We start from the raw sequence: 24986 nt of genomic DNA on the forward strand, positions 1-24986 counted from the left end.
TTAACGTGTAACTTTCTGGCAATTTATTACAACTTCGAATCCAATGGGGCAACAATAGTTTCAGAAAATTGCAGATTCTCTTATCTCAGAAGTCTTTGGGAAATGACACATAACCAGATAACATTAGTTTCTCCAGGACTTTGTCCATATTGCTAGTCTAGGGCCTTGCCTACCATCTATCCTTATTATATTAAAATTACATTTACAAATTAAGCTATTCAAAATAGACAGCAACAAAAATTTAGTCCTAAGTGTGTCTCATTTCCTGATGCAGCCCCTAATGATCACAGGTGATGAGCCACCCTCAGGACACGTACTTTTTAACAGGAAAAACAAGAAAGACATCCATGTCTTGCTCCAACTTGTACCCTGTACAAACAGAACGGAAAAAAAATGTGTGTGTAAAAGGCCAGTGTATAAATTAGTGCCTGGAGCGACTTGAATTTGTGGCAGAGCTACTCTCAAGGGAATAGCTTTATTATTTACTTTAATATACAATAAAGAAAGAGAATGATGACAAGCCAGTATTACATGGTATACCCGGTATGCAACTGCACAAAGTCAACAGCGTCTAGCTTTTCACATTCTTTTTTTTTTTTTTCTTTTTTCACTCAGTCCGGCACAAATATGATTATCTTATTTCCCTTGGCTTAGATTTCATGTCTTTAAAACATCTTTGCTTTCTTGAGCCCACTTCCTATCACTATAATTTTCACTCCATGTATTTTTCTTCCTAATAAACAGTAGACTGAGTATGATATTTTGTTTTGAATCAGGCTTCCATTAGAGCCATGGGTGTATCAGCTCTATAGAAAATGGCGCAAATTCAACATTCAAAGCCAGTGACTAATTTCTACTTCAGTGACTTATACAAAACTCAGGGTGAAGCTAAAATTAACATTCCTGCATCCTGAACATGAACACCCTTTCTTCTCTGCCTCCTCATAGCTGCCTCACAATCATATTGTGTAACTGATTATAACAACACGTTTACTTCAATCCTTTACTGCAGAGGTTCCCCTGATATTTCAGAAAGTGTACACCAGATTCACTACTGGTTCACAATGACTTATCTTTGCCCAAAAAAAGCATAAATTTTATGGTAAAATGATGACCCAAGGCAAAATAATTTCCTCCCCCCAAAACAGGTGAGGAACAGGGAATAAAGTGGCCAAGCAGTGACTGCACGGGGAAGTTTGGTCCAGCTGCTCTCTGCAGTAGGTAGCACCGGAGTGAAGCGGTGAAGAGAGCCGTGGAGGCCAGGGGAGCCTCTTGACCACAAATGCTTCACACCAAGGGCGGACTGCTTTTTCCCTTCTCCTGAGCTGAATGACAGCTCAGCTACTCGCGGCCCCTCCTGGGCCAGAAGTATTTGTCCTCACAAGCAACCGTGGTTTATCTTAGGTTCGAGAGGTCAACTGTGTAAAACAATTACCCGGCACTCATTAAAATGCAATGTTATAATTAGTAACACAATGTAACTATCAGGAAGATAAAAGAAGGCAGAGAAGTAAAGTAATTTATATGGTTAAATACAGGAGGGAAAAATAGCCTCTGTTCTTCATCAGAAACACTAAACAGAGATTTTGCAAAGTGTAGAAGAAGTTCTCGACTCCATAACTAGAAGGTAAATCTTAGGTAAGTGAAATGTAATTACCCAAGCTGGAATTCGGGTAAAACACCAAGGTTAATTTGCAAAAAGTAACTTAAGATCTTTAACAGCCATTAGTGCTCAGGATTCCTATTTTATGTTTCAGCTGAAATAAACTCTTACAAGCGTAAAAAAGATCTTCAGTATTCCCTCTCTCCTAAAAAAAAAATAAAAATCAATAATATTTGAAGAAAAAACAAAACAAAACAAACCTAAACCAAACAGTTCATCATTATTAAATTGTTCCAATATTTTTCCAGTATACATTCCTTGTTCCATACACCTGCAAACTTTTTTCATTATTTTTTTAAGAGTTGTTCATTAAAGATAGTTATTGCTACTCTACCCTAAAGTAAACGCCAGCTGGGAACATGATATAACTAGTCCCTAGTAATGTAAGACATTATTTAGCCATTCTCATCTATGTGCTGTTAACTAAACAATCTCCATTTGAGCAGGCTAATGCATGAAAATGTAGAGACTTAGCAGTCCCTGGGCACCACTAGTGTGTATTCCAGGGCAGGAGGAAAATGAGAGGCAGCACGGTTTTCAAAGAATGTAATCACAGGAGAAAATATCACTGAATGTATTAGTCTAAAGCAATTATATTGGGATAGTTGAAGAAAACCTCAGAGCATTGTCCCATTATCAGTCAGTTGCTCTTTAGGAAATGACCCTTTGGGATTTTCAGAAGCTCTGATGATCCAGAATCCTCAAAGCTATTTATGTTCCCGTGTCTCACTAATTTATATTTCTTTTAATTTACAATTTTTATTTTTTTTTTTCCAAAATCAGTTTAGGTGCCTTAATACTCCCAAATATATATCAATGTGATCTGAAATACAGTGGCTTCTTACCAAGGAAGAACTTTACTATCCTATTTATTAGAAATTAGCTACTAAATACGTAAGAAGTTCAGGATTTTGGAGTTATTCTACTTTCTGGGAAGTTTTAAGTGTTCATTTGGAAAGGAATGAAGTCAAGCCACTACTATGTATATCTGAAAATCTTAATTTGAGTGAATAAACCTACTAACTGAGGGCAGCAGATTTCATTTAGGATCCCTTTTACCAGTGAGAGCAATCAGGACATTTAAGGCTTGTTTTTGCCTATATTCCCCATCCATTCAACTTTCTTATTTCTTTCAAAAAGGAAGTTTACACTTCTGTACTCTCCAAAACTATTACTTTTTTTTTTTTTTTAAGAATGCAATCTTCTTTAAAAGCTGAATATACAATTCATCAAATAAATGTATACTGCTTAGTTTTTAACATCTTTGTATCTAATGAACTTGGGTAGGTGTTCACAGTTCCGTGCTGCTTAGGTGCAGTATGTGGGAAAATGGTTCCTCCCCCCAAAAAAGGATTACTATGGGCTTTAATTGTTGCCTCTTTATTTAGTAAAGTCAATATATGTATTTCTGTTTGCGTTCATATGTCAACATGCTACTGCTTTAGGATAAAGTGGTTTGTGTCCAAAACACAGAGCTTATTTCTACGCAAACAACTGAGGGCCGTCAGCTTGTTCTGGACAGTCATTGCTTTACGCTGCTGGGCTGGAAATACAAACTGACAACTTTTTTTCCTCATTCTTTCCCTTGAGAAAAGTTTGTCAGTTTTCAAACCGTACATTTCCACTTTCTTCTTAAATTTAATGGAAACTGCTTTTAAAACTACTGACAATGGAAATGGCACAGTGAAGCCTATCTATGACATAAGAGAATAATTTTCTAGACCAGCAATGAGTAAATTTCAGTCCAAAAGAAGGTCTGCATACGGAAACAAAGATGAATATACTTCTATCTAGACAGGAGGCAAAATCCTCATACAGCTTTTGAATAGCACTAACTCAAAGGATGTGTACATCTGGGACGTGACTTGAGGCTCACCCTGAATTTAGCAAAAATTACCTAAAGCCTTATAAAAATAAATGGTATTCCTTGGTATTTCTATCTGGGAGAAGTCAAAAATCCCCTTTTTGCATGACTACAGCAAATCAGTTCAAGCTGCAGGCACTGGTCTAAGTACACTGAAACCTGGAGCGGCTGTAGTAGAAAGCAAAGAAAGGTCAGCTAGTTTCCTACAGACCCTTCCCTCTTTGGAACATGCTGAAGCCCATATTGGCAAAACTTTTGCTCTATCATCACTGATGAAAAAGCACCAGCCACAAGAGCCTAGTAGCATGAAACATTCTTGGGTTGAAATGAGTCAAACCTGGAAGATATGTTACTTTCAGTGGTTTTTATAAGTTGAGTTAGAAACTGAGGTGCCAAAACCCCTTGGAATGCTAAATATTGCAAATATATAATTTTAATGAGTTTTTGAGATATATTTATTTTAATTTAAAAATCTAGTATTAAATACAGATTTTTTTTTCTTCCTTGATTGACCTTTAGATCTGTTGGTAACTAGGAAGCAAAATAGAGCTTGTTGGTTTTTGCTTTCCCCCTTTGATTTATATTGATTTATCTGAACTCACTAGGGACTGAAAGACAAGAAAATGAAGATAAGGTTAAAGAAAGGTTAAGCATAGCATCAAAACCCTTTTCACAAGCAAAAAGGTTTTATGTTCTTTAAAATCTCAGCTGCATACCCTGTACATAATAATCACTATAATTAAGTGATTGTCTCCCCTTTAAAAAAAAGTTGAAAATGACATAGAGGAATGATAAATTGGTAATTAATGATATGCTGTTCTGTTTCACTTCTGATTACACCTCCTGCTGGGCACGACTGGTCTATTTGCTTCTAATCTCTGCTGCGAATTCATTCAATTCCACGCCTTTCCGCTATCATGTTTTCACCCTTCCTGACTTTCATGACTGCCATATGGTACAGAGCCACTGTAGGTTCAATTGATAATTTCATGGTGTCAGTGTTCTGGGGAAAAGATGGCAGTGACATCCAATAGGCATGCTTGGGTCTGGTTGTCCCACCATGAAAATACCTAAAATTGCCATGAAAATGATAAACTTGTTCGTAGAGGGTGTTTTAAAATGAGGATATGGTAGAGTTTATCATGACCATGAAAAATTTAATACCTTAGCTTAAAGAAAGAGTTATTTTATCCTCAAACTTGTCTTTTTCACAGGAGACCCATTTAAGATGGGTAGCTTGAAAATAGTAGTTGGAAGGAACAATATATTTTAATTCCATATTAAAAATATAGGGTATGGTATCTCATTTCACATACAGGTATAAAAGGGCACACTCCTAAAAAAAAATGCATTTTTAGCATTTTGAATTCAGAGTCATTTCATGGACAAGCTGTACATTAATGTCAGTTGTGCTTTGATCCCTGGTTGTTTTCTGTGTCTGATTACTATGTACTTATTATTCTCTCTACTAGTTGGCAGGTATTTAACTTGACCTGGTCCTTTGGATTTAGAGAGTCTCTCTCTGCCTCATCTATGATAATTCTAGCTGCCTGAGGAGGGGCACACTGGGACTCTAATATTATAAGTTTCATCTCCAGCTAGGCTATGTATGTGCCATTTATGGGCTGAAGTACGCAGGTCAATTTTTAATTCACTTGTTCACTGTGATATGCATGGGGTCGAGGTAGCAGGGAATGATCTCATTTATTCTCTCCCGTAGCTGTTGCCCTTTGCCAGTATAACAGTTACAAAGGTGGCTGAAGGAGAAAGGCATGTTCTGTCTTTCCTGTAGAAGATACTGTTTTCTGAGCATCTGCTTGCTCAGGAAAAAAAAAAAAAAAAAAGCAAAAGCAAAAGAAAACCCAAACAAACAAAAACCCACAAAAAGACAGTTTCTATATGAAAAATTGAAGGGACCTGAGGACTTTCTGAATCAAGAGTGAATGACCTGGACTCTCCAATTCCCAACACAGAGTCACAAAAACCCAGTAGGTTGGGAGGAACCTGTGGAGGTCTCCAGTCCAAACTCCTGTTCAAAACAGGGTAACTTCACAGTGAGGTAGGTTTTGGGGGGGCTGCATACTACTGCCTGCCAGGGTCAGGTGTACAGCCTGTCACTGTTCCAGCCTAAGAATCCAAACATATTTTGTGAAAAGTGGCTGCACTGGCAGTCAAGAGATACAGCTCATTTGAGAGAGGTTACAGTTAAGCTCTACGGTGAGAAAGTGGGTCTAATAATATATTTTCAATGGCAATACATTGCAAATGGCTTATTGCTTTGTAATTTTCTCATTATCCCTATTAGTATAATATAAACATAGGACTGACAGCTTTCTCTGATTTACCATGACTGGAAAATTGAGAAATGTTGCTTACAATTATGTCCTCCCACAGATGGAGAACTGTACTCTGGCACAGCGGCAGATTTCATGGGCAGGGACTTTGCCATTTTCCGAACTCTGGGGCATCATCATCCAATCAGAACAGAGCAGCATGACTCCCGGTGGCTAAATGGTATGTAAAATATACATTTATCCGTTTACATTGATCTAGCCATTAAAGACTAGCACACAGAGCCATTCCAGCAACATCTGTGACATATACATCCCACTTTTATTTGGAGCAGAATTTTGTCTTAAGCCAGTTAAACTAATCAAAAGTGATTTATAAAGAAGTATTTTTGTTTTAATTACATTGAGATTTGTGGAGTGTGATTAAATTTAAAACATATACAGACACTATGGCTAACGCAGTCGTGCCACAGGAGCAGATTGCTGTAGGGTGCAACTTGGACAGAAGCTCGAGGCTTGTGGAGACAGCAGCCACACATCAACACAAAGTAGTACAGAGCCTTGGGCAGGGTTGTGCCTTGTACAGGCTTAAATTTTTGACTAGACTGAAGGAATCAGACACTGGCCACCAAACTCCAGCAGAAAATGGATCAGCAGAGCTTCATGAGCAGGCCAGAGTTGTCAATAGTTTGGAAAAAGTGAAAGGGATCCTAGGCATTCCAAATTACTGGATTTCAAAATATTCAGTAGTTTAACAAGGCAGAATAGCTTGCATTATTGTATGGATATTACTAATCAGGCCTGTAGTTGTTTGTGTGTATGGGGAGAGAGGGATAGTTTCAGAGAAACATTTGGTTTTGGCTTCATGCACCAAAATACTTAAAAATGCATCTGAGTACTCTATCCAAGTTCTACTGAAGTCAAAATTCCAATAGCTTAAATGGAATTACACTTGGCTTTAGCTATACAAGGATATGAGCATTTTGGAAATGAGAATTCATCATCTGAAAAGGCTGATGAGATTTAAGTGAGCCAGTAATACTAACTGTAGTTACCCTGAGTTAATTTATATTTTAATTTTTGAAGAGTTAAATAGCCACTTTTGCTGTACATGCTGTTTGCATCTGCACTCCTGTTTTTGAATTCACAAAGTATTTTGTTCTTAGATGTTTTTTCACTTCTAGCCACATTATTAATGTCTGTGTTGAGGTCCAGGTTTTCTTACGTGGTTTTGCAATTTAGTGCAAACTGTGCACACAAATTTTTAATGTGTAAGAGCAGACTATGTTTTAACAACACAGCTTCTTATTAGCTACAGTCGGGAATTTCTAGTATCATACTGGTTATCATATTAACTGTATATACAATCTGTAACAAAACTGGTCCCTGACTCATAATTAAAACCACAAAGTGCTATTGCAGGTTGGATAAACAACTCCATATATGACATATGCATTGGGTATATGTATCAGATAAATGTGTATATGACAAGTTGTATGAATCTGTATTTTAATATGATAAGTTGTATGAATCTGATTTTTGTCCTGTTAAATTTAGTTTTGTCATAATTCATGTGGACTACTATGAGAACAGATTCAGGTCTATCACATTCCAGTTCTACAGTCTGTGCTTGCCCAGTAACCCAGAAATATTGTTCATTGGGTTATTTTGTTATAATAATAGACAAGATTTCTGGACTTCTGGGGACAGTAGAGTACAAGGGTTATAGACATCCATCTATCTTGGTACCTGGAAGAGTAATAATATGTTAAAGATAACACAACACCAGCTTTTGTTATGGTAGTCATGATGACATAAAGTCCAATCATGCAAGCAAAATCTGCTTTTGTGCAGAAGATTTGCACAATGACAGCTGAGTCAGGAGGATTTATGCAGTGGGAAAGCACAACCATTGTCCACAGCCCCTGTACTTCATCGCTGAAAATGTGTCATTCCTTTGTGGATTCGGTTATCAGTCTTTCAGCACTAAATGTGAGAACTGCTTTTCCCAAATTAGCACTAAGGTTACATCTGACAGGGTGCAGAAACCACAACTGCTTTGTGCTCAAGACGGGGAGGAGAAGACAGTTGCACATAAAGAGCAGATGAACCTCAAGCTCTCTAGAATTTAAGTATTGTCCAGAATGAGCATAAAAGTAGGAAGGAAGTATTTATCATAGCACAGGGTGAAGATGATTTTCAACTCTTAAGTGTAGTTCTTACACTATATTCCTCTATGGAAAGTTTCAAGCTAATTTAAAAAAAAAAGGTAAGAATCAAACTAAGGCCTTTAGAAATTATTCCCATAACTGTCTATAATTTAATAGAGAATGATCCTTAAGTACATTTTTGAAGTCTCTCTCTCCATTGCAGCTCAATAATTTTACCTTCCTAATATGGAAAAGTTGGCTTAAAATCTACACTACAACATTCCTTTTAAAGGCTCTAAGACTTTACTGTTAATTTCCCAGTGATAAGATCCTGGCAGCCTTTCCACACAGTACTCCTAATTTCAGCATCTAACAGGGAAATCCAAAAATGATAGTTGTTTGGGTTTGAAACTCTGCAGGCATGCCAGTCCTTTTTTTTTTTTTTTTTTCATTTGTCTCTTTTAAATATAATTATAATAGAAGCTTTGTGTTTGCACGTATTTAAAGTGTATATAATTTTAATGAAACAAGCTCTCATTGAAGCATGAGGTGTAATCTGCTTTCTTAAAGTTCTGTATAAACTAGTTTTGAACCTGATGTTTACAGACCTTTATGCCTTTTTTAGTAAAGACACGGATTGCTACGGAGTGATGGGTTTGCTTTTCTAGTTGTTTTCTACAGTGTGCTTAGCCTCAGGTTAAAACCACTATTCTAATGGACATATACTGAAAGCTAGATAAGAACACCAGTTCTAATCAAACTTACAAGGAGAAATCCTCATCCTCATGGAGTTTAATAACTAGGTGGTGAGAGATCTAGTTGTAAGTCCTTGCTAACGTTTACTTCATTCAGAGCAGGAACTTGAAACTGCTTCTGCCATATTAAGGCTAAGGTCAGAACTGACAGGGTGCAGAAAACACAACTGTTTGGTACCAAAAATGGAGAGGAGAAGACAGTGGCACATGAAGAGCTTGCAGACTTTTCCCAGAATGTAAATATCATCCTTAACTGGCATAAAAGTAGGACAACATTGCACAGAGCGATTAAGTTTTTGGATTTAAGTATGAACACAGAGTTCCTACAGAGATCACACAGTTACTTTTTGGAGATGCTCCACCTTCTCTAAGAAGTTAAATGTTGCTGGGAAGAGGGCTTTGAACTGTGCCCAGCCCAAGGGAAGGTGCTGACCAGCAGCTCTTAAAGACTTTTTAAGTCTTTTAAAAATATTAAATACTCACAGGCTTCTAAAGACATTTCATTTTGTAGAAATAATTAAACAATCACCAAGCCAAATAAAGCAAGGGAGACTGATTCTATAGCCATGTAGTTGGGGCATTCATCTAGAAGGTAGGGAACCATACATCAGTCACTGTAGCAGTGTATATTTAATTATTGATACAGAGTTGGCCAGATGTGACATGGAGGCATTTGCAAAAACACAGTAAAATAAGTTGGTGCTCAGGGAAGTCATCTTGGATACAAAAAGCCACATTTCAGTGCCCCAGACTGAATCACGTACTTCGTTATAAGCCATGTACGTGCTCGCCCTGGATGTTATTGGCTCCTCTGGTAAGTACATGGAGTTTCTCTTCACAAAAAGATTTGACAGTCTTGGTTGGTCCCAGTGAGGGTCAAGAATAGTTTTGAATTCTCAGAAAAAAAAATCCTGAAATTGAAAAAACATCTCCTGTCCAGCTTTACTATAAGAAGCAATGGCTTTGATGTTATACATATATCTTACAGAGTCTTGCCTACAGGCAAAACCCATGTTTTCCTTTAAATGTGCCATCGCCTCTTATAGTTCAGAGCCACAAGAAGCCAGCCTTATTTCAAGAAAGCGTAGATCAAGTCCTGCTTCTATGAACTGCTTCAGCAATAAAAAAAGATGAGTAGGAAGCCTGAGCAGGTCAGAGCAGCTTACCCTGGTAGCTCCCTGCTGAACTACACACAGCGTTTGCTGTACACCATCCACGGCAGCCTTCGTGCAAGGGCTGAGGGCATGGCTGGAGGCAAGAAGGCAGAAAAGGCAGTGCAGTGTACCAAAGCAAATGCAAAAGCGATGTACTGAAGGCAGTTTTCAAGCTGAAGCTTAGGGGAGTGGAAGGAAAGCTTGGAGCTGCTCTCATCTTCCCTGACTTGAGCACAGGGGATCTGGCCTTAAATTGTTAACATTTTGTAAAATGAATAACGATAAACATTTATATTAAAAGCAAAACAGAGTTGGGCTGCAGAAGATTTGAAAGGAAATGAAATCACAAAAGCTGCATTAAGATAGTTTTATGAATCTGGTTTGCACCCCAGAAAAGTGAGCAAATACTGGCCTCGCTCACTCTCTTTACTAGAGTTGGGGTTAAGAGAGACTGTCAGTCTGGATTTCCAGCCTTGGCTTGGAATTTCCTTGCTTTTTATGGGTTTAAACCAGCTCTATGATATTATTTTAGCATACTTTCCATGGCTTAATTTTTAAAGTGGGGTAGTAGCTGTGCTTAGTCCCCTGGGGTTATTGTCCTTGGTAATCTTTACTTTACGGTTACATAAACAGCTGAGAATTATAGAAGCTGAGCGACTGTTCAATAAAAAAGAAAATGCCCTCTTAAATTTCACAGGCTCCAAGGCAGGAAACATGGACTTGATACTCTCTTGGCATTCATACAGAACTTTAGCCATCACTTTATGTTGTTTCCGCTTATGGCAGTTTGTAGGACGTCCCAGCACTGGCAACATACACACATAATTTTGAATATATACATATTGCACATTACGGCAAGGGAAAGACAAGATTGCAGCTAGTTTATAGGATTTTTACCTCTCTAATAAAAATGTACTGAATGTGTCAAGATATTTAGAAATTAATATTTGTTCTTTTGCAACTACTCTTTCTGAGACTCTTGCTGATGTGTTCATATGCTGCATCCTTAAATCTATAATTTGTCTTTGGTCACCCACACCAAACATTTTCCCCACCTATACATACCCACTGACTCCCCTCTCTGCTGTGCTACTCCTTTGTCCCTAAATGCCTTCCTAATTTCCCACTTTCCAGCTTGCCTTCTACCTATTCCCAATCCAGATATAAAGAAGGCACTAAAATACATGCCACCAAAGGTAAGCAGGTGTGGAAAATGGCTGACCTGCCAGCATAGATAGGACCCAACTATCCTAGTACCTGGGGTTTATTTTGTAAAGTACATCCAAGATATTCTTGCAGAAAGGAGGTGATGGATGTTACAAATACTATAACTCTCCAGCAAGAAAAGAGGTATTTAAATAAAGGACATAAAAAAAAATCCCCAAAAAACAACAAAAAAACAGGGTATGAACTACATCTGAATGTATTTAGTCTTCAAATTAGAAGTCTTAAACCATGGGGGGAATGAAATTAGAAAAAGCTGCCCAATAGAAGCAGACAGTGAGGCAGCCTAGCTGGTTTTAAGAGGAATATAGATAGCATTTTATGTGTCGTCATATAGCACACTTGCCTGACATTGCAAGGGACTGCAGTGACTAGACTAAGATGTCTCTTCCAGGTCTGCATTCCTATAAATTTACAGGGGCATATTTAAACAATCTTACCAGTGAAAACAGTGAGGGATTTTTTGTGTGTGTTTTTTTTGTTGTTGTTGTTCTTTTGGTGTTCTTTTTTCCCCGCAAGGACCTCTTGCATTTAAAATATGCATTTCTATATTTGAACCAAATTAGTCAGCTGATATCTCCTATCATGCAAGCTGTAGTGTGGACCAAGTCCTGCACTTTCCCACCACTACTTATACAGGCACGAACAACTCCAACCCTTGCAGGAACAAAACATGTCCATATATGCAAGTCTCATTTCTCACTCAATACATCCTCCCACCCCCATTCCCATTATCTTCATTGCTAAGAATAGTAATAAATAATTTCACAGTGATAAATTCCATGTGTGACAAATGCTAATGTCACCTAACACAGTGCTAGGAAGTACTCAGAAACTATGGAGACGGTGGCATAATAATGTGAACAGAATGGCATACAAACTCAATTTACAGGGTTTTTTTTTCCTCCCTTAAGTCTGTAGATCCAAATTTGAGAGATTGAATATGAATTTTAAATTGTTTTTCTCATTGCAATTTAACAAGTCTTTTCTCTATACATTTTTATTACAACCCGTTCTTTTTCTGTTGGAAGAAATGTAGAATTTCTGAAATCGTAAAATAATAACTTCTTTCTTAATATTATCACTTGACATTTATACTACCACTAACCTGAAATGGTTACAACTCAGGAAGCCATAGGTCCAGCTGAATACTTGATCAGGAGATGCTCATGTATTTGAACCAGTTGACTCATCTTGTCTGATAGCTGCTCCAGGTATCTTTAGGCAAAGGAAGAGAAGTATTTGATTCAGAAATCAAAGACCAAGTAGCAATTACAGTTCCTCTGGATGTGAGGAAGATCATGAAGATAGTGGGTGACGACAACCAGAAAAATTATAATCTCCCATCAAGCGGCCTAAATGAAATTATTTTCAACTCTCCTATGAAACAGATCTCTCTCTTCCCTCTCCACCACCCCCTACTCCCCACCCCGCTGCCTCATTGTCTAGGATTAAGTCATTTTCTTCATTAAATTTCAGGGCTGTGGATGAGATTTTGTTGTGTTTAGGTATGAAAAATTGGTAAAAGTAGCCAAAGGATAAGTTTTGAGGCTGGAGTGGAAAAAGCAGGTAGAAAAGATGAAGCAGAAGAGAACATTCCCCTGGTTTGACCGCACATTTTCAGGACTTCCTGACAATCTAGAGAATATGACCTGAGGCAGAAAGACTCGCTTCAGTAAACATATTGGTCTGAGCTATAGCCACAATATGCTTGAGGAAGTTAGGGTACAAATTAGTCCAGGAACACCTGACTTAGGATATGTGTATATTGCATGGTTAACCGTGGGCTCATTTATGGGTTTCAGCTTGGTCAGCCTTATTATCCACACCAAAAAATAATAGCTGGGAGTGTAGATTAGAAGCCATGATTTGCTGCAATTCATACTGTGACTTTCTTTATAGACCATATAAGATCAAAAATAACGGGGGAGCTCAGAGTGCTTTGTGCACTGTTTCCACTGGAGACCAGAAAAGTTTGCTGCACATAGTCCATTTTTAGGAAAGATGTTCATGGGTCTCAAAGCAAGCACTGTGGTATATGACCTCAGTCCAAACCAGATTGGTGCATAGTCTCTCTCTAAACAGAGACTTGGAAGTGATTGCCAGCTTGGGGATATACACTCACGTGTGTACACTGAATTGTTCTACTGGTGATGTGCCTTAGAACTGCTAAATTTTAGGGGTGTTATTTTGGTGATGAATATGATATCAGGTCAACAACCCAGTAAATCCTGGTGAGCCTCATGTCTGGGTGAGACCTGAGAGTATAGCCCTTCCCAACACTATGCTCTGACTTCTCTGGGGAGGAAATTGGATGAAAGAGCCAGAACAAGCTCTGGCTAGATGTTAGATGTGGATAAATCAGTGCACCTGTCTGTGCAGGGCAAGTCGGGTGATCACACTTGGGTCTTCAGTGTCAAATTTGATGAGCCAGGTGAGTTGCTTTTTATAGACATAGCTTTAGATAAACAAACCTGAGTCTCATCTGCCACCTCCAGCGGTAGGAGCTGTGTAAAAACCCATCTGCATGAATATGCTCCAGGAGTAACACTCTTGATCCTGGATGTCTCCAGCTCTGTACCCTACTCAGACTGAATAATAAACACCACCAATTGTCTGTTTATCAGTAGTCCCAGTGATATTCTGTGTTCTCTAGAAAGCTTTTTTTTTTTTTTTAACTGAGAAGGATTGTTTATTTGTATGTATTTATTTCAATGGATAACTTGTAGAGTTGGCAATGGGCAGCTTTGTAAAATGATGGTCTGTTCACATAAAGAAGGTGACAAACTCAGTATATAACTCAAGTAGTGGTACATGTGGCAATAATCTCTGCTAGAAAGCTTTGTGTGCTACTTTCAGTTAACATATGATTAAAAAGACCATATCTATCTATACATATTTATATATGTATATATAAACATGTTACCCACATGCATCAGTTCCTAGGAAGCCTCTCCTCTTGCCCTGGAGATGAATTTCAATAGGCAAACCCCCGTAATTTGTTCAGGACAGGTGTAGTGTTCAGGTTCTAAGACTGCACTTTGCCTTGCTTTTGGTGTAGGCCCCACTTTAAATTACACAACATGGGTTTCTTTGTAATTATTATTTGTACAAAGATCCAAATCAGCTTAAGGAAAAGGAAAGTTCAGATTAGGTGGCAGGATGCCAAAGACAAAGGCTATGTGTTACAAGCCTTGCAAATTCAAGTAGGTTTCCCATGATCTCCGAGATCTCTATGAGGGCTCATCACAGCTCTAATGCTTGGAAAACAGTGACTTTTAGCTACTGAATTGTGCCTCCTTTCCTGCTCACAAAAGTAACTAACCAGTTTTTCAAGAAAAGTTAAGCAGAAATCTGCTTGTAGGGAATCACACAGCAGAATACTAATTGATTTAAACAAAGCGGGAATGGGTCTGTTACAGCCCCCTTCATTGGGATATGACATACATCTGATTTTTTTTTTTTTTTATGTTCTTGTGTTGGTTTTTTTTTCCCTTCTGCTCTAGCCATCAATTTAATGAGTGTTGACCCTGTCAATACCAATTTCCTCTTCTCAGGCCACCACGTTCAGAGTTTGGTGGGCATTCAATAGAGATTTACTGTTGACTGGGTAATTTGAGTTCATGTGTGTGGTGAAAAATTAGTGAGGAGAATTACCCAGAAAAGTGGATGCCATGACAATGCATGTCACCATGGTGTGACCAGCTCTGCTGACATAGGTTTCAAAAGCTCTCCCCCTGTGAAAATGGGGCCTGTTTGCAAATTAATTAGTTTCTGGCAGCAGCTTGATTGTTGACCCAAAGTTTGTAGAGTGGAAAAACAATCAGATTAGTGTGTTCAATATAAAGGCCCAGCGCGGCACTCAAGTGCAGTTTGCCAAACTGTTGAAGCCATGAATAGAGTGAAACAAATTCTTTTTTGAGAAGCCAAGGCAAAGGTTAAGTGTGATGTGACTAGAGCACGCTGGCCGCAGGGTGGTGGGGGGAGAATTAGAGGTTTCAGCCACACAAAAATAGAGAGTGCTGAGCGAGTTGCATTGAATTTAATGAAATTCACAGCTTCAGACGCAAAAGTATTTGGCAGTGTTTTAGTCTGTGTTAAAGGGAGAAATAAGATGGCTTTGTTTTAAGAAGTTTTCTTTGTACAGCCATGTGGGACACCAGGGACTGAGCCTCTAAAGGGTATTAGAGACGCTTCCTGAGCCCCCACGCTGTTCTAAGCACCTGCAGACTTTGAGGTTTGTACCAGTTCCTCCCCGCCTCACACTAACTCCCTTTCTCTCAAATGATTCGATCCAAGTTTCCCATTCATCTCCTCCAACATTTGGGCAGGTTTCTTCTTTGAAATAGTGCTGGTGCTGAGACCCACGGGCAAACGTACTAGACATCAACCCTTGCAAAGAGATAGACTAGCTAAAACTTCTTATTCAGATACTGAGACAAAAGTTGGATACTAAAAATTACCACAGGTCAGACTTTTAGCTGATAATAAAGGAGAATATCCCCAATGCACTCAAGAAAGATCTACTGATTTCAACTCGCTGCAGTGCTCAGCTCATTTCATTAATATGCTTTATTTCTTCAGTGGCTGTTTTTAATATAAATGTGCCCTTCATCATCCATTTATGGCATTCACTGTTATTTATGCCCTTATAATATTTCCCTTACATCAAACAATGCCTATGAAGTTTTTAAATTATTATTTTCCCAGTATATTTTAAATTATTATTTGTCCCAGACAAATAGAAAGAAGGAAGATGCCAACAAATGTGGAGGAGACCGTGTTCATGGGCAGTTGATACGGTCTTCTCTTGAGCCAGTGTCTTGGCCCTGTTGGCCTGGATCAGATCACCTGACAGAACAAAGTGAATGGGAGGACAGAGCTGCTGAGCTGAAGATATGAAGGGCTCCACCACCACGTAGCCACCACTCCATCAAGTAACCGAGATGCCCAGCACACCCGGCAGAGTTAATGATGTGAGGATACGGCCCCATAGCCTGTTCCTACCTCTTTCCCCCATTCCATAAAATTACAACTGTTAGTATGCAACCTATACAAACTTTGTGATTTGTTCTTGGTAATGGGGCTGAACCTAACCCCCTTTACACTAACATTCCTGAACCGTGAATTGCTTGTCCCAAAAGGCATTCAGTGTTGCCTGCAATTAACACAACTGATTGCTCAAAGCCGGCACCTGATGTGGCACATAGCCAGCTGGAAACATAATTGGCTCCTTAGATGGAGAAACATCCACTTCAGAGTGGAGTTTGCGATGACGGAATTATTAGTTCAAAGTAAGCCAGGTATTTGAATACCTGGTCTATACATTAAAATCTCAGCTAGCACTAGACACAGCTGAATTAACTTGCAGACTCAAAGTCTCCCTTTCTCTCTGTCTCCATGACTTCCCCTTCTCTTTGTTCATGAAATCGTGTAAATTCCAGTCTGAATGCTTGCAAGGCTAAGTAATTGCTTTTGTTCTTTAGGTTATTTAATTACAAATCTCAGTAGATGACAGATCCTCTGCACTAAAGGAAGACATCACATTTGCACAGTTACAGAATCCCAACACAAATGTGTGTGGCAAATCAGTGACTGCAGATTTATTCATGCCCTCTGGGACCTGCACTGCCTTTTCAGCTTAGCATGCAATATGATTTAAATTACAGCTTGTGCAGAGCTGTGCCTTGGGATTACACTCCATGTTTCCAACTGTTTATAGTTCAGTGAGCTTTAACCTCTGTGATTCTGAAAATTAAATAATGTCACGGCTGATATCAAACTGATGGCTGGTACTAGATTGCTAAATACTGTCTTGTATTGAAAGCCTGTTTTTACAACAAAGTGGAAACATCAACGTATTTAAAACATTGATAACACGTTCAGGTAGTTCTAGAGAACAATTCAAAAGTCACTCTAGCAAAGAATGGCAAAGCTAATATTAAGCTCTATTCTCAAGGATATATTCTGACTTCTGTATTTAGCAGAGTTATGGCTGTTGACTTTACTAGAGCAGGACTGGGCCTAATGTAATATCTGTGATTAGGTAGGCACAAAAAGTGTGTAAGATCAAGAAATGCAGATAGAGCATCTGTTGTAGTTAAACTCAGATTTGTTAATTTCTTGCAGCTTTTATAGTTTCATCATTTCTGAAATACTATGACATATCAAATCTTACATCTTGAAGACCTTTTTGTGCTGTAACTGTATGAAATCTTAATATTTCTGTAACCTTTCAACAGAGGAGAGAAAATACCTAGTTACAAAACTGTATATTTAATATGGCATGTAATTTCCCAGCAGATCAGTTTTCATCCTTTTCAGGGTTTTAATTGATACAAAAGCTTTTAGTGATTTTTCTTCATTTACTTCTGTAAACCCAGTGTTTCCAGGATAGATGTTGTTCCAGTCCCACTTGAACTACTTCACTGGGTTCCTCCCCAGGTTCCACCAGGCAACACCTGCAAAACAAAAGGATGAGGCAGAAGTCACCACCAGCATTATTTAGTCTGTAGAGCCTTATTCATGACCGTGGTGTAAGAAGAGAGAACAGGAAGAGAAAAGGACAAATGAGAGACAAAAGGGTACTTATTTTTCATTTGTAAAGGTAGCATGTTTGACTAAATAACAGAGAAAATAAACAAAGCAGCCCCAAATACCATACTCACAGAACTGCAGTTATGAGATATGATGGACAGATCACACACACACACACAAAAAAAAGCTTGACAAATGGTTCCTCATTTGATGCCTTTAAGTTTTGACAGTGCAATAGATCCTGAACTTCCCATTTTGGTGCATTGCCAAAGTGGTACTTCTTTTTTCCCTTGATCTTTAGAGCACTCTGTATTACTTATCTCAGGCTTCAATGCCTAGCTTTTACGTTTCAGAGTGGTGTCTAAAGTGTCCCATCCCTTGGTATTCCCATGGACTTATATCAATCCTTGTCCCTGCTCCATATTTAACATACTTCCAGCTTTAATTTTTTTTTTTTTTTTTGCCAGACCTGTTGGTAGAAAGCATTCTTTAGAAAAATATTCCACAGTTTCCCATTTATTACAGGACCTATATTTTTTACAGCATTTTATTCTTTTATTACTTTTAAAATACTTTTGCTAAACTTTCTGCTAATTCCTCTCCCTGCTGTTTATGTATCACAAGCATGTATGCTGCAAATTCCTCCCGCACTGCTTTTAAAAAAATGCTGAAATTTTGAGTCTGATACAATGTTACTCCAAGAAGGTATTCATTCTTAAAAGTCACAGTAATTACATCAAATATTTCTGAAATGCTGTCAGTGAATAAAAAAAGGAGGGTTTGCTTGTACAGAATAAAAGTACATACCAATTAAACAGAGTTTGAGAACAACTTTCTGACAGAGCAGTGTAAAAGGTAATGTTGCAAGACTTTTCTCTCAAGCAACTCTATGATTTTCATCACACCTGTGCTATCAAATACTTTCTCTCTCTCTCTCTTTTTTTTTTTTTTTTTTTTTAAATGAGCAGAACTAAGTTTCACACCATCAATAAACTAGTACATTATTTCAGTTAGGTACAAATCCTGTTAATAACTTATGTTGACTGAAGCTAAATTAAGTTGGAATCACATATTATGCTCACATGACTACTGAAAGAGGTTGTCATAACTGATGTTATCATAGTGAATACCTCAGGCTGTGCTGAGGGGTTTTGCTTCCACTTACAGATGCCTTACTGCATTTTATGTTGCTGGGCTACACTGACAGATCAGTTAAAACCAGTCATTCACCCTGCCCTTTTTTCAGTCTTTGCTGCCATCCCTCATTAATCTTACTTTAATGGATTTTGTGTCAAGTTGCTTTACACTAGTTGTAAAAGTTAATTATAACAACAAAACCTTTTTCATAGTTTGACAAAATTACCTCAGTTTTGTGGCCAAATCTAAAGGATTTAACAAAGAAATTAAATTACAGGAGATTGGATACGTTAGGAAATTTTTACAGGAGTGTTGTCTGCTGGATCACTCCTTGGGAAGTGGCTCGGGCTGATGATCATTTCCCGACGAATGAACATCCCTCACTGTGAACTGAGATGATGGCAGAGTCCTGTCCAGTTTTTTGACATGACATTGGGGCGGAGATTTTTACAGCTACACAAGCCCTTCCACACACTTCAAATTAAACCTGGCAATTCCAAAAATTTGGAATTTTTCTTCCTACTTTGAAAGTAGATGATTTTTTGACACAAAGGCCATATTTGTTCACAGTGCAGGCAGAAAAAAAGTAATATGGACAAAAAATGTCCACAAAAAAAAGTGGACGAAGGGTCCTGCTGAAGACAGGGCTGTGTACAGATTTCTGAGAGAGATATCTTAAGAGTTTGGGTCTCAGGAGGTATATGGAGGCCAAAGACATATTTCTCAAGCCACTGTTGTTCAGTTTGGGGTATCATGCTTTTGCCAACCATACTGCTGAAGGCTGTCCCTCTTTCCCTTCAGTGAAGTGTGTTCGCCTTGTTAATCCCCATCTATTTCTCACACTGAGCCAGGGACTTGTCAGGAGTTTGGCTGATGGTGCTGCTGCAGCATGCTCTCTCTGCCTTCAGGACACTTTCTTGTACCCTCTAACTTCCAGGTTGCAAAGAGGAAGAATATTCCATCCAGACGTAATCACACGTCTCTCAGAATTCTAGAAGGCCTGAGAAAATCACATTATTGGAGAGCAGCAGGTTTACTCTCTTGAGTTTTGGGTCAGCTACTATAAACTGCTTGGGCACCTCCAGACACTTGTGCTCCACCTGTGAATTTTCAGAGCTTACAAAAGACAAGCCCCTAGCATGGCTTTGCTTGCCAAAAGTGTGTAACATCCCAAATCAGAAACATCTTTTGTCTTCAGTGCCTCTATGCTCTACTTCCTTTCCTAATACATCACTTTTAAAAATAAAACCTGTGATATTTCGTTTTTGTCACTCATCCAAAGCTCTAAAGATGTAGGTTACACAGTTAAGGCACAGGCTTTCCAGTGTTTTTATTTCTAAGCATCAATGTCAAAAACTTCAGATAAATGACTGAGAGAGGAAGAAACAGGCTCTTACCTGGAACTCTCATTAGCTTTTTCTGCAGAGAGGTTAAGAAATACAGAAAATTGAGATTAAAGTATTCCTCAGTGGAGACAATATGCTGCAAGCCTTCCTTTCCATTCTGTGAAGGACACTAGTTTTCCCACTTGCCCAATTATTCTCTCTGAGGGACAAGTAAATCAGTTTAAAATTAACGGTGTTGATAGATATACAACACCTTAAGACATAGTCAGCAATGGAAAAGAGGTGTTAATTTTGGTTGTTGTTCTGTAAAGAGATAATAATCACCTCTTCCAAATTAAATATGGTGGGTAGATCATAAGCATTGTTTTGTGAGAAATCTAATTTTCGTTGAGAATTAAGCTATAATTTTACTGAACTTTTGTATTCACTTTTCTTCACCATATAATTAGTCGTTACAGGGAATCAAAACTATTGTTGTCTCTTTAGAACAAAGGCTTCAGAAACTGATAATTGCATCAGAGATCGACATTTTCTTCCTTCTCCTTCCTGCCTGAGCTAAAATGTTACTCCCAAGAAACACTTATACCCCATTACGCCTCTAAGGCAGTGAGATGTTGGGGCAGCGGCACTGCCTGGAGACGTAAGCCTCGGCTGCTATTCAGAGACTCACTTACACCGCTTCAGAGGTTTAAGTGAAGGTTGTGCTCCCCTTAAGGTCATTGGATCCAGTGGCGCGCGGGAGGGGGCTGGCTGCCGTGAGGCGTGGCAGCCCAGCCCTGCCACCGGCCCCGCCCTGCCACTGGCCCCACCTGCCAGGCTAGTGGCTACTGCCTCTGCCTCCCCATCCCTCCCCTCGGCCTGCCGGGCTGCTGTCAGAGGAAACCTGGGTGTTCTGGAGGTGCACCCACTAGCTCAGTCCCCTGACTGACCTCGTAGAGTTCTTTCCTTCCTCGTAGAGCTGTCCAGCCAGTGTGGAGCTTCTATGCCTCAGCATGTTATTAACACTCTGAATGACACTTGCCCTTCTTTGCTTTTGCCCCAACTATAAATCAGTAATTCCTTAAAAACCCCTTCCACTTAGTTCAGATTTAAAGTCTCGCACAATGAGAATGATCCATAGGTGACACTCAAGGTCAAAGCACTGAAAAGCCATGCTGACTAGATTCCTGTTGCTGTATATATAGGAGTAGCACTGAGCTGTGGAGGAGTTTACACATGTAAAAGCACTGTGCGTCTTTTTTTATGGGTGTCTTGTTGCTTGTTACGTTGCTGTTGCATCTATGTATTGAAATGACAAAAGTGTGATATGTTAATATTATTTTTAATACCTTTCATCCTTGAAAATCTAATCTCTTTATGTCACAAAGAATTTCCCACAAGCCACTACTGAAACAGAACAGCCAGATTCTGCAGAGAGGAATTTTTTTTCCTTAATTCTGAAAGAGTTTTGAGTCAGAAAAAAAAAGAACAATATGAATGCAATTGAAATTGCAAGAAGCCTTAGCTAAACCTTAAACTTATTAGCCCATAATATAATCTGACTGTTACCAAAACTGCTTTTACTAATCTTTGAAAAATTTGAAAAGAAACAAGATATGACTTCTAAGAGGGAGAAACTAACTGTCATAGCTAACACACTATTTTAAGATCGTCGTTCTTCAGCATCACTCTGGCTTGACTCAAAGACAAACCGCTTGATAGATATCATCAGTCTTTAAAACTCTTTCTGATGAGAATTTCCATTGCAACATCAATGAGTGACCATAGTGCTTCTTACCCTATGACAGCTGCTAAAATCTCAGTTGTGTGTCGCCTGCGTGCTATGCATCCACCTCTGCCTACCCATGGCTTTAAAAACAGTGTTTTTAAATCACTTCTCTGTTCTGCGGCCTGTCCCTGGTACTACTCTCCATGTCAGCATCTGAAAGCAAGTTGCCACAAACCCCTCATATTAGCTCCACAATAGCCACAAGTTATCCCTTGTGCAAAGAGCATTCCCACCCTGAGGATGCGGTCTGATGCCGTCCGTGTTGTTGAGGAGCTTCACCGTAAGCGGTGAATCCATGAGAGCTCTGCTGCGTTTGCCTGAGCCATTGGCAACAAGAGGAATGTGAAAGCTGAAGAATGAACATGAAGGGACTTTGGAAGAACACCACTAAAAGCTTTGGTGTTTTGTAAACGGCATTTGCGTGTGCAAAACCACAAACCAACTTAGCTGTCTCATCACCATATACTAAAAGCTTTGTCCTCTGGTGACCTTGCCGAGCGCGCCTGTGGCAGTCGGCTCTGCTGTGTGCATTTGTGACTGGTGCTGCAAGTCCCCTCTCTGCAGGTAGTAGAGCTCGCTGCGATTGCAAGTTCAGATTTTCTGAGGACAGTGCTTGGCTCCCTGTGCTGGGTCTCTGTGGACGGGCACTGTATGTAGTTATGAAGTCCTGAGTAGCTGTCTATTTTTGTTGTTGTTGTTAAATTTTTAATTTCAGCTTTCCTAGCCTTGTTGTTCTCCTCAGGGCCCCAGTCACCCTGCAGTACTTTTCATTAAATTATAGCAATTGCAGTTTTACTGAGCGTAAAATTTCCCTAGTTTCCTAGAATTTCTTACTGTGAACTGATAAATTAGTCATTTTGACCGTAAATACACAATAATAGGGGCATCCAGTTCAAACTCTTTACAAAACATTTCCTGAGAGAACTGCCCTTTGGCTCCTGTCAAGTGATGAAGAGATGACCCCAGCTTCTGTTCCTTCAGCTTACTCAATCTTGACAGCTAAAGGTAATTTCTGTGCCTTCAAGTTTATAGATCTTCATTAAAATGCTAATACAATTCAGTTAGAAATCCAATTTCTGACTTTTATTGTTTCTTGCTATTGGGGGGTGTCCGTGTTTGTGCAGTTGTTGCTGCTAAAAGTAACATTTGTAAAAGAACAAATGCAGATCGATTTTCCTTAGCTTTTTCTCAACCTGAAGTGCTGAGACAAGCAAAACATGTTTCCATTACTTAACTAAGCAAACAATGGCATATAAATCATAGAGGCAGCTGGACCAAGGTGTCGTTTTCATAAAGAGCCAGATTTCTCGTGAAGGACAGTTTAATGGGCTGCTGCCAGTGAAATGTCTGCAGAGCTGGTAATTGCAGGAGGGCACACAAAAAGTGGTGCTACAAAGGTGTCGCGTGGGATCTGAGAAATAGCCCCACAGCCAAGACAACTGGAAAAAGGAGACTGAAAAAGGTGTGCGCTTTAATAATTTGCTTCTTGAGGGTGATTGTTTTAAATAAAAATCTAAGTTTTTATTTTTAGCTTGTTCACATTGGCTGCAAGATCAGAGAACTGTTTTTAGCTGTAATTTCATTTTGATCATGTTTATGCTGTGGCTTTGTTTGTCCTTTGATCATGCTTAAACATGTTTCAGACATGTTTGTTTGATGTATGCTGTTTTTTAAAGCACTCTTCCACATTGTCTGCTTGTGGTTTTTTAAAGTAATGAATCATTGCAAAATATTTGCCGTCAAATTATTTCTTAAATTCATTTTCCCAAAACATGCTTTCTGGACTTTTAGCCAATGGGAGACTTGCTTTTAAACAAGAAAGTGTTAAAGTGATGTAACAGTATTTCTGAGTGCTTCACGGGTTGGAGGGGTCACAGAAAACCCAACCATTCATACACAGAAATTTGAAGTCATCCTATCTATCCGCAATAGCTGCAGCGCACTGACTTTTACAATTGTCACCAGTGGGTTTGGATCAAAGTCCCACTTTCCGTTCAGTAAAACTTGCTTGAAGTTCATTCCAGCACTTCTTTTGTGGCTGTGTTGAATGTATGAAATAGGTCAACCCTGACTGAATTATTTTAAACTTCCCATGGGGACCCCTTGATACTGAACCTGTTTAATTTTGCAGGGTAAGGCAGGGCAGTCTCAATACTTGAACATACACATTCATAGATAACATTCTTTCTTCTGCTGCATGGGTGAGCAATTAGGAGAGTCAAGGAGAAGTCCCTCATCTGTGGACAACATCTCCCTTCCCTTCCTCAAAGAAGAGTAATAAAAAAATGCTACATAGTCCATGGAGAGGGCTGTGTTGCGTGACTGCCGGCCATCTGGCTGATTGATTCATCATGAAGCTAAACAGTTAGTTGTAAGCACTGTCTGAAGCCCTGGAGTTAAATGCAAGTGTGCATCAAGCCTCAGGCAAGTCAAACAGCTCCTCTGCTAATGAAACAATAAAGAACACACTATAGATCACTAGTTCACACCACCCACTTCTTAGCTTTATAACCTACGAAATTATCAACCACATTTCTCTCCCTCTCTCCACACGTATATTCATGATGTTGCTTTTATCATCATTGTATTCATTCCAAAGAGAAATGAATCTACTTCTATATGCAGCAGAACACATGTAGCCTGTTCTTCCTTTATTTGCTTCATTGCGTAGACATAGATCTGTTATATGGAAGAGGGGGAAAAAACCAAACACCACCAGGTAACAAGAGCAAGGGCCCTATAACATGAAGAACCACTCTTTTATTGACTAAAACATATCGATTTAACCAGATGGCGAAAGAGCCTGAGGTTTGCTCAGTAAGAAACACCAGTGTTATTCAACAAAAACTGTTCCATGATGTACAATGGATGTGTTCTAACGTGGGGCTGTGTGACCGCTTTATTTTCAGGGAGGTAGTTAGGATTATTAATCACTAACTGAAAATCTGAATTCATCCCAGATGAGCACTGGTAAGAGATGTATACAAAGCATATTCACATGTGCTCTGGCTATGGTGTTAGTTACATCTGCCTTCCTCACACCCCTCTCCTCAGCTACCACTCTGACAGAATTATTTGAAATACATACTTTCAATTT

General features: G+C 39.0%; 1 protein-coding gene across 5 annotated transcripts in view; it reads left to right on the forward strand.

Moving 5' to 3' along the window:
• The window catches only part of SEMA3A (semaphorin 3A), a 332422-nt gene that overhangs the window by 265684 nt on the left and 41752 nt on the right, over window positions 1-24986 (forward strand). For all 5 annotated transcript variants that reach the window (XM_069801685.1, XM_069801683.1, XM_069801681.1 and 2 more), the window contains one exon: window positions 5922-6041. In XM_069801685.1, the coding sequence (XP_069657786.1) occupies window positions 5922-6041 (120 nt within the window). The remainder of the gene's footprint in view (window positions 1-5921; window positions 6042-24986) is intronic.

The sequence above is a fragment of the Haliaeetus albicilla genome, chromosome 14 (assembly GCF_947461875.1).
Source record: "Haliaeetus albicilla chromosome 14, bHalAlb1.1, whole genome shotgun sequence".
In the NCBI taxonomy this organism is placed as follows: Eukaryota; Metazoa; Chordata; class Aves; order Accipitriformes; family Accipitridae; genus Haliaeetus; species Haliaeetus albicilla.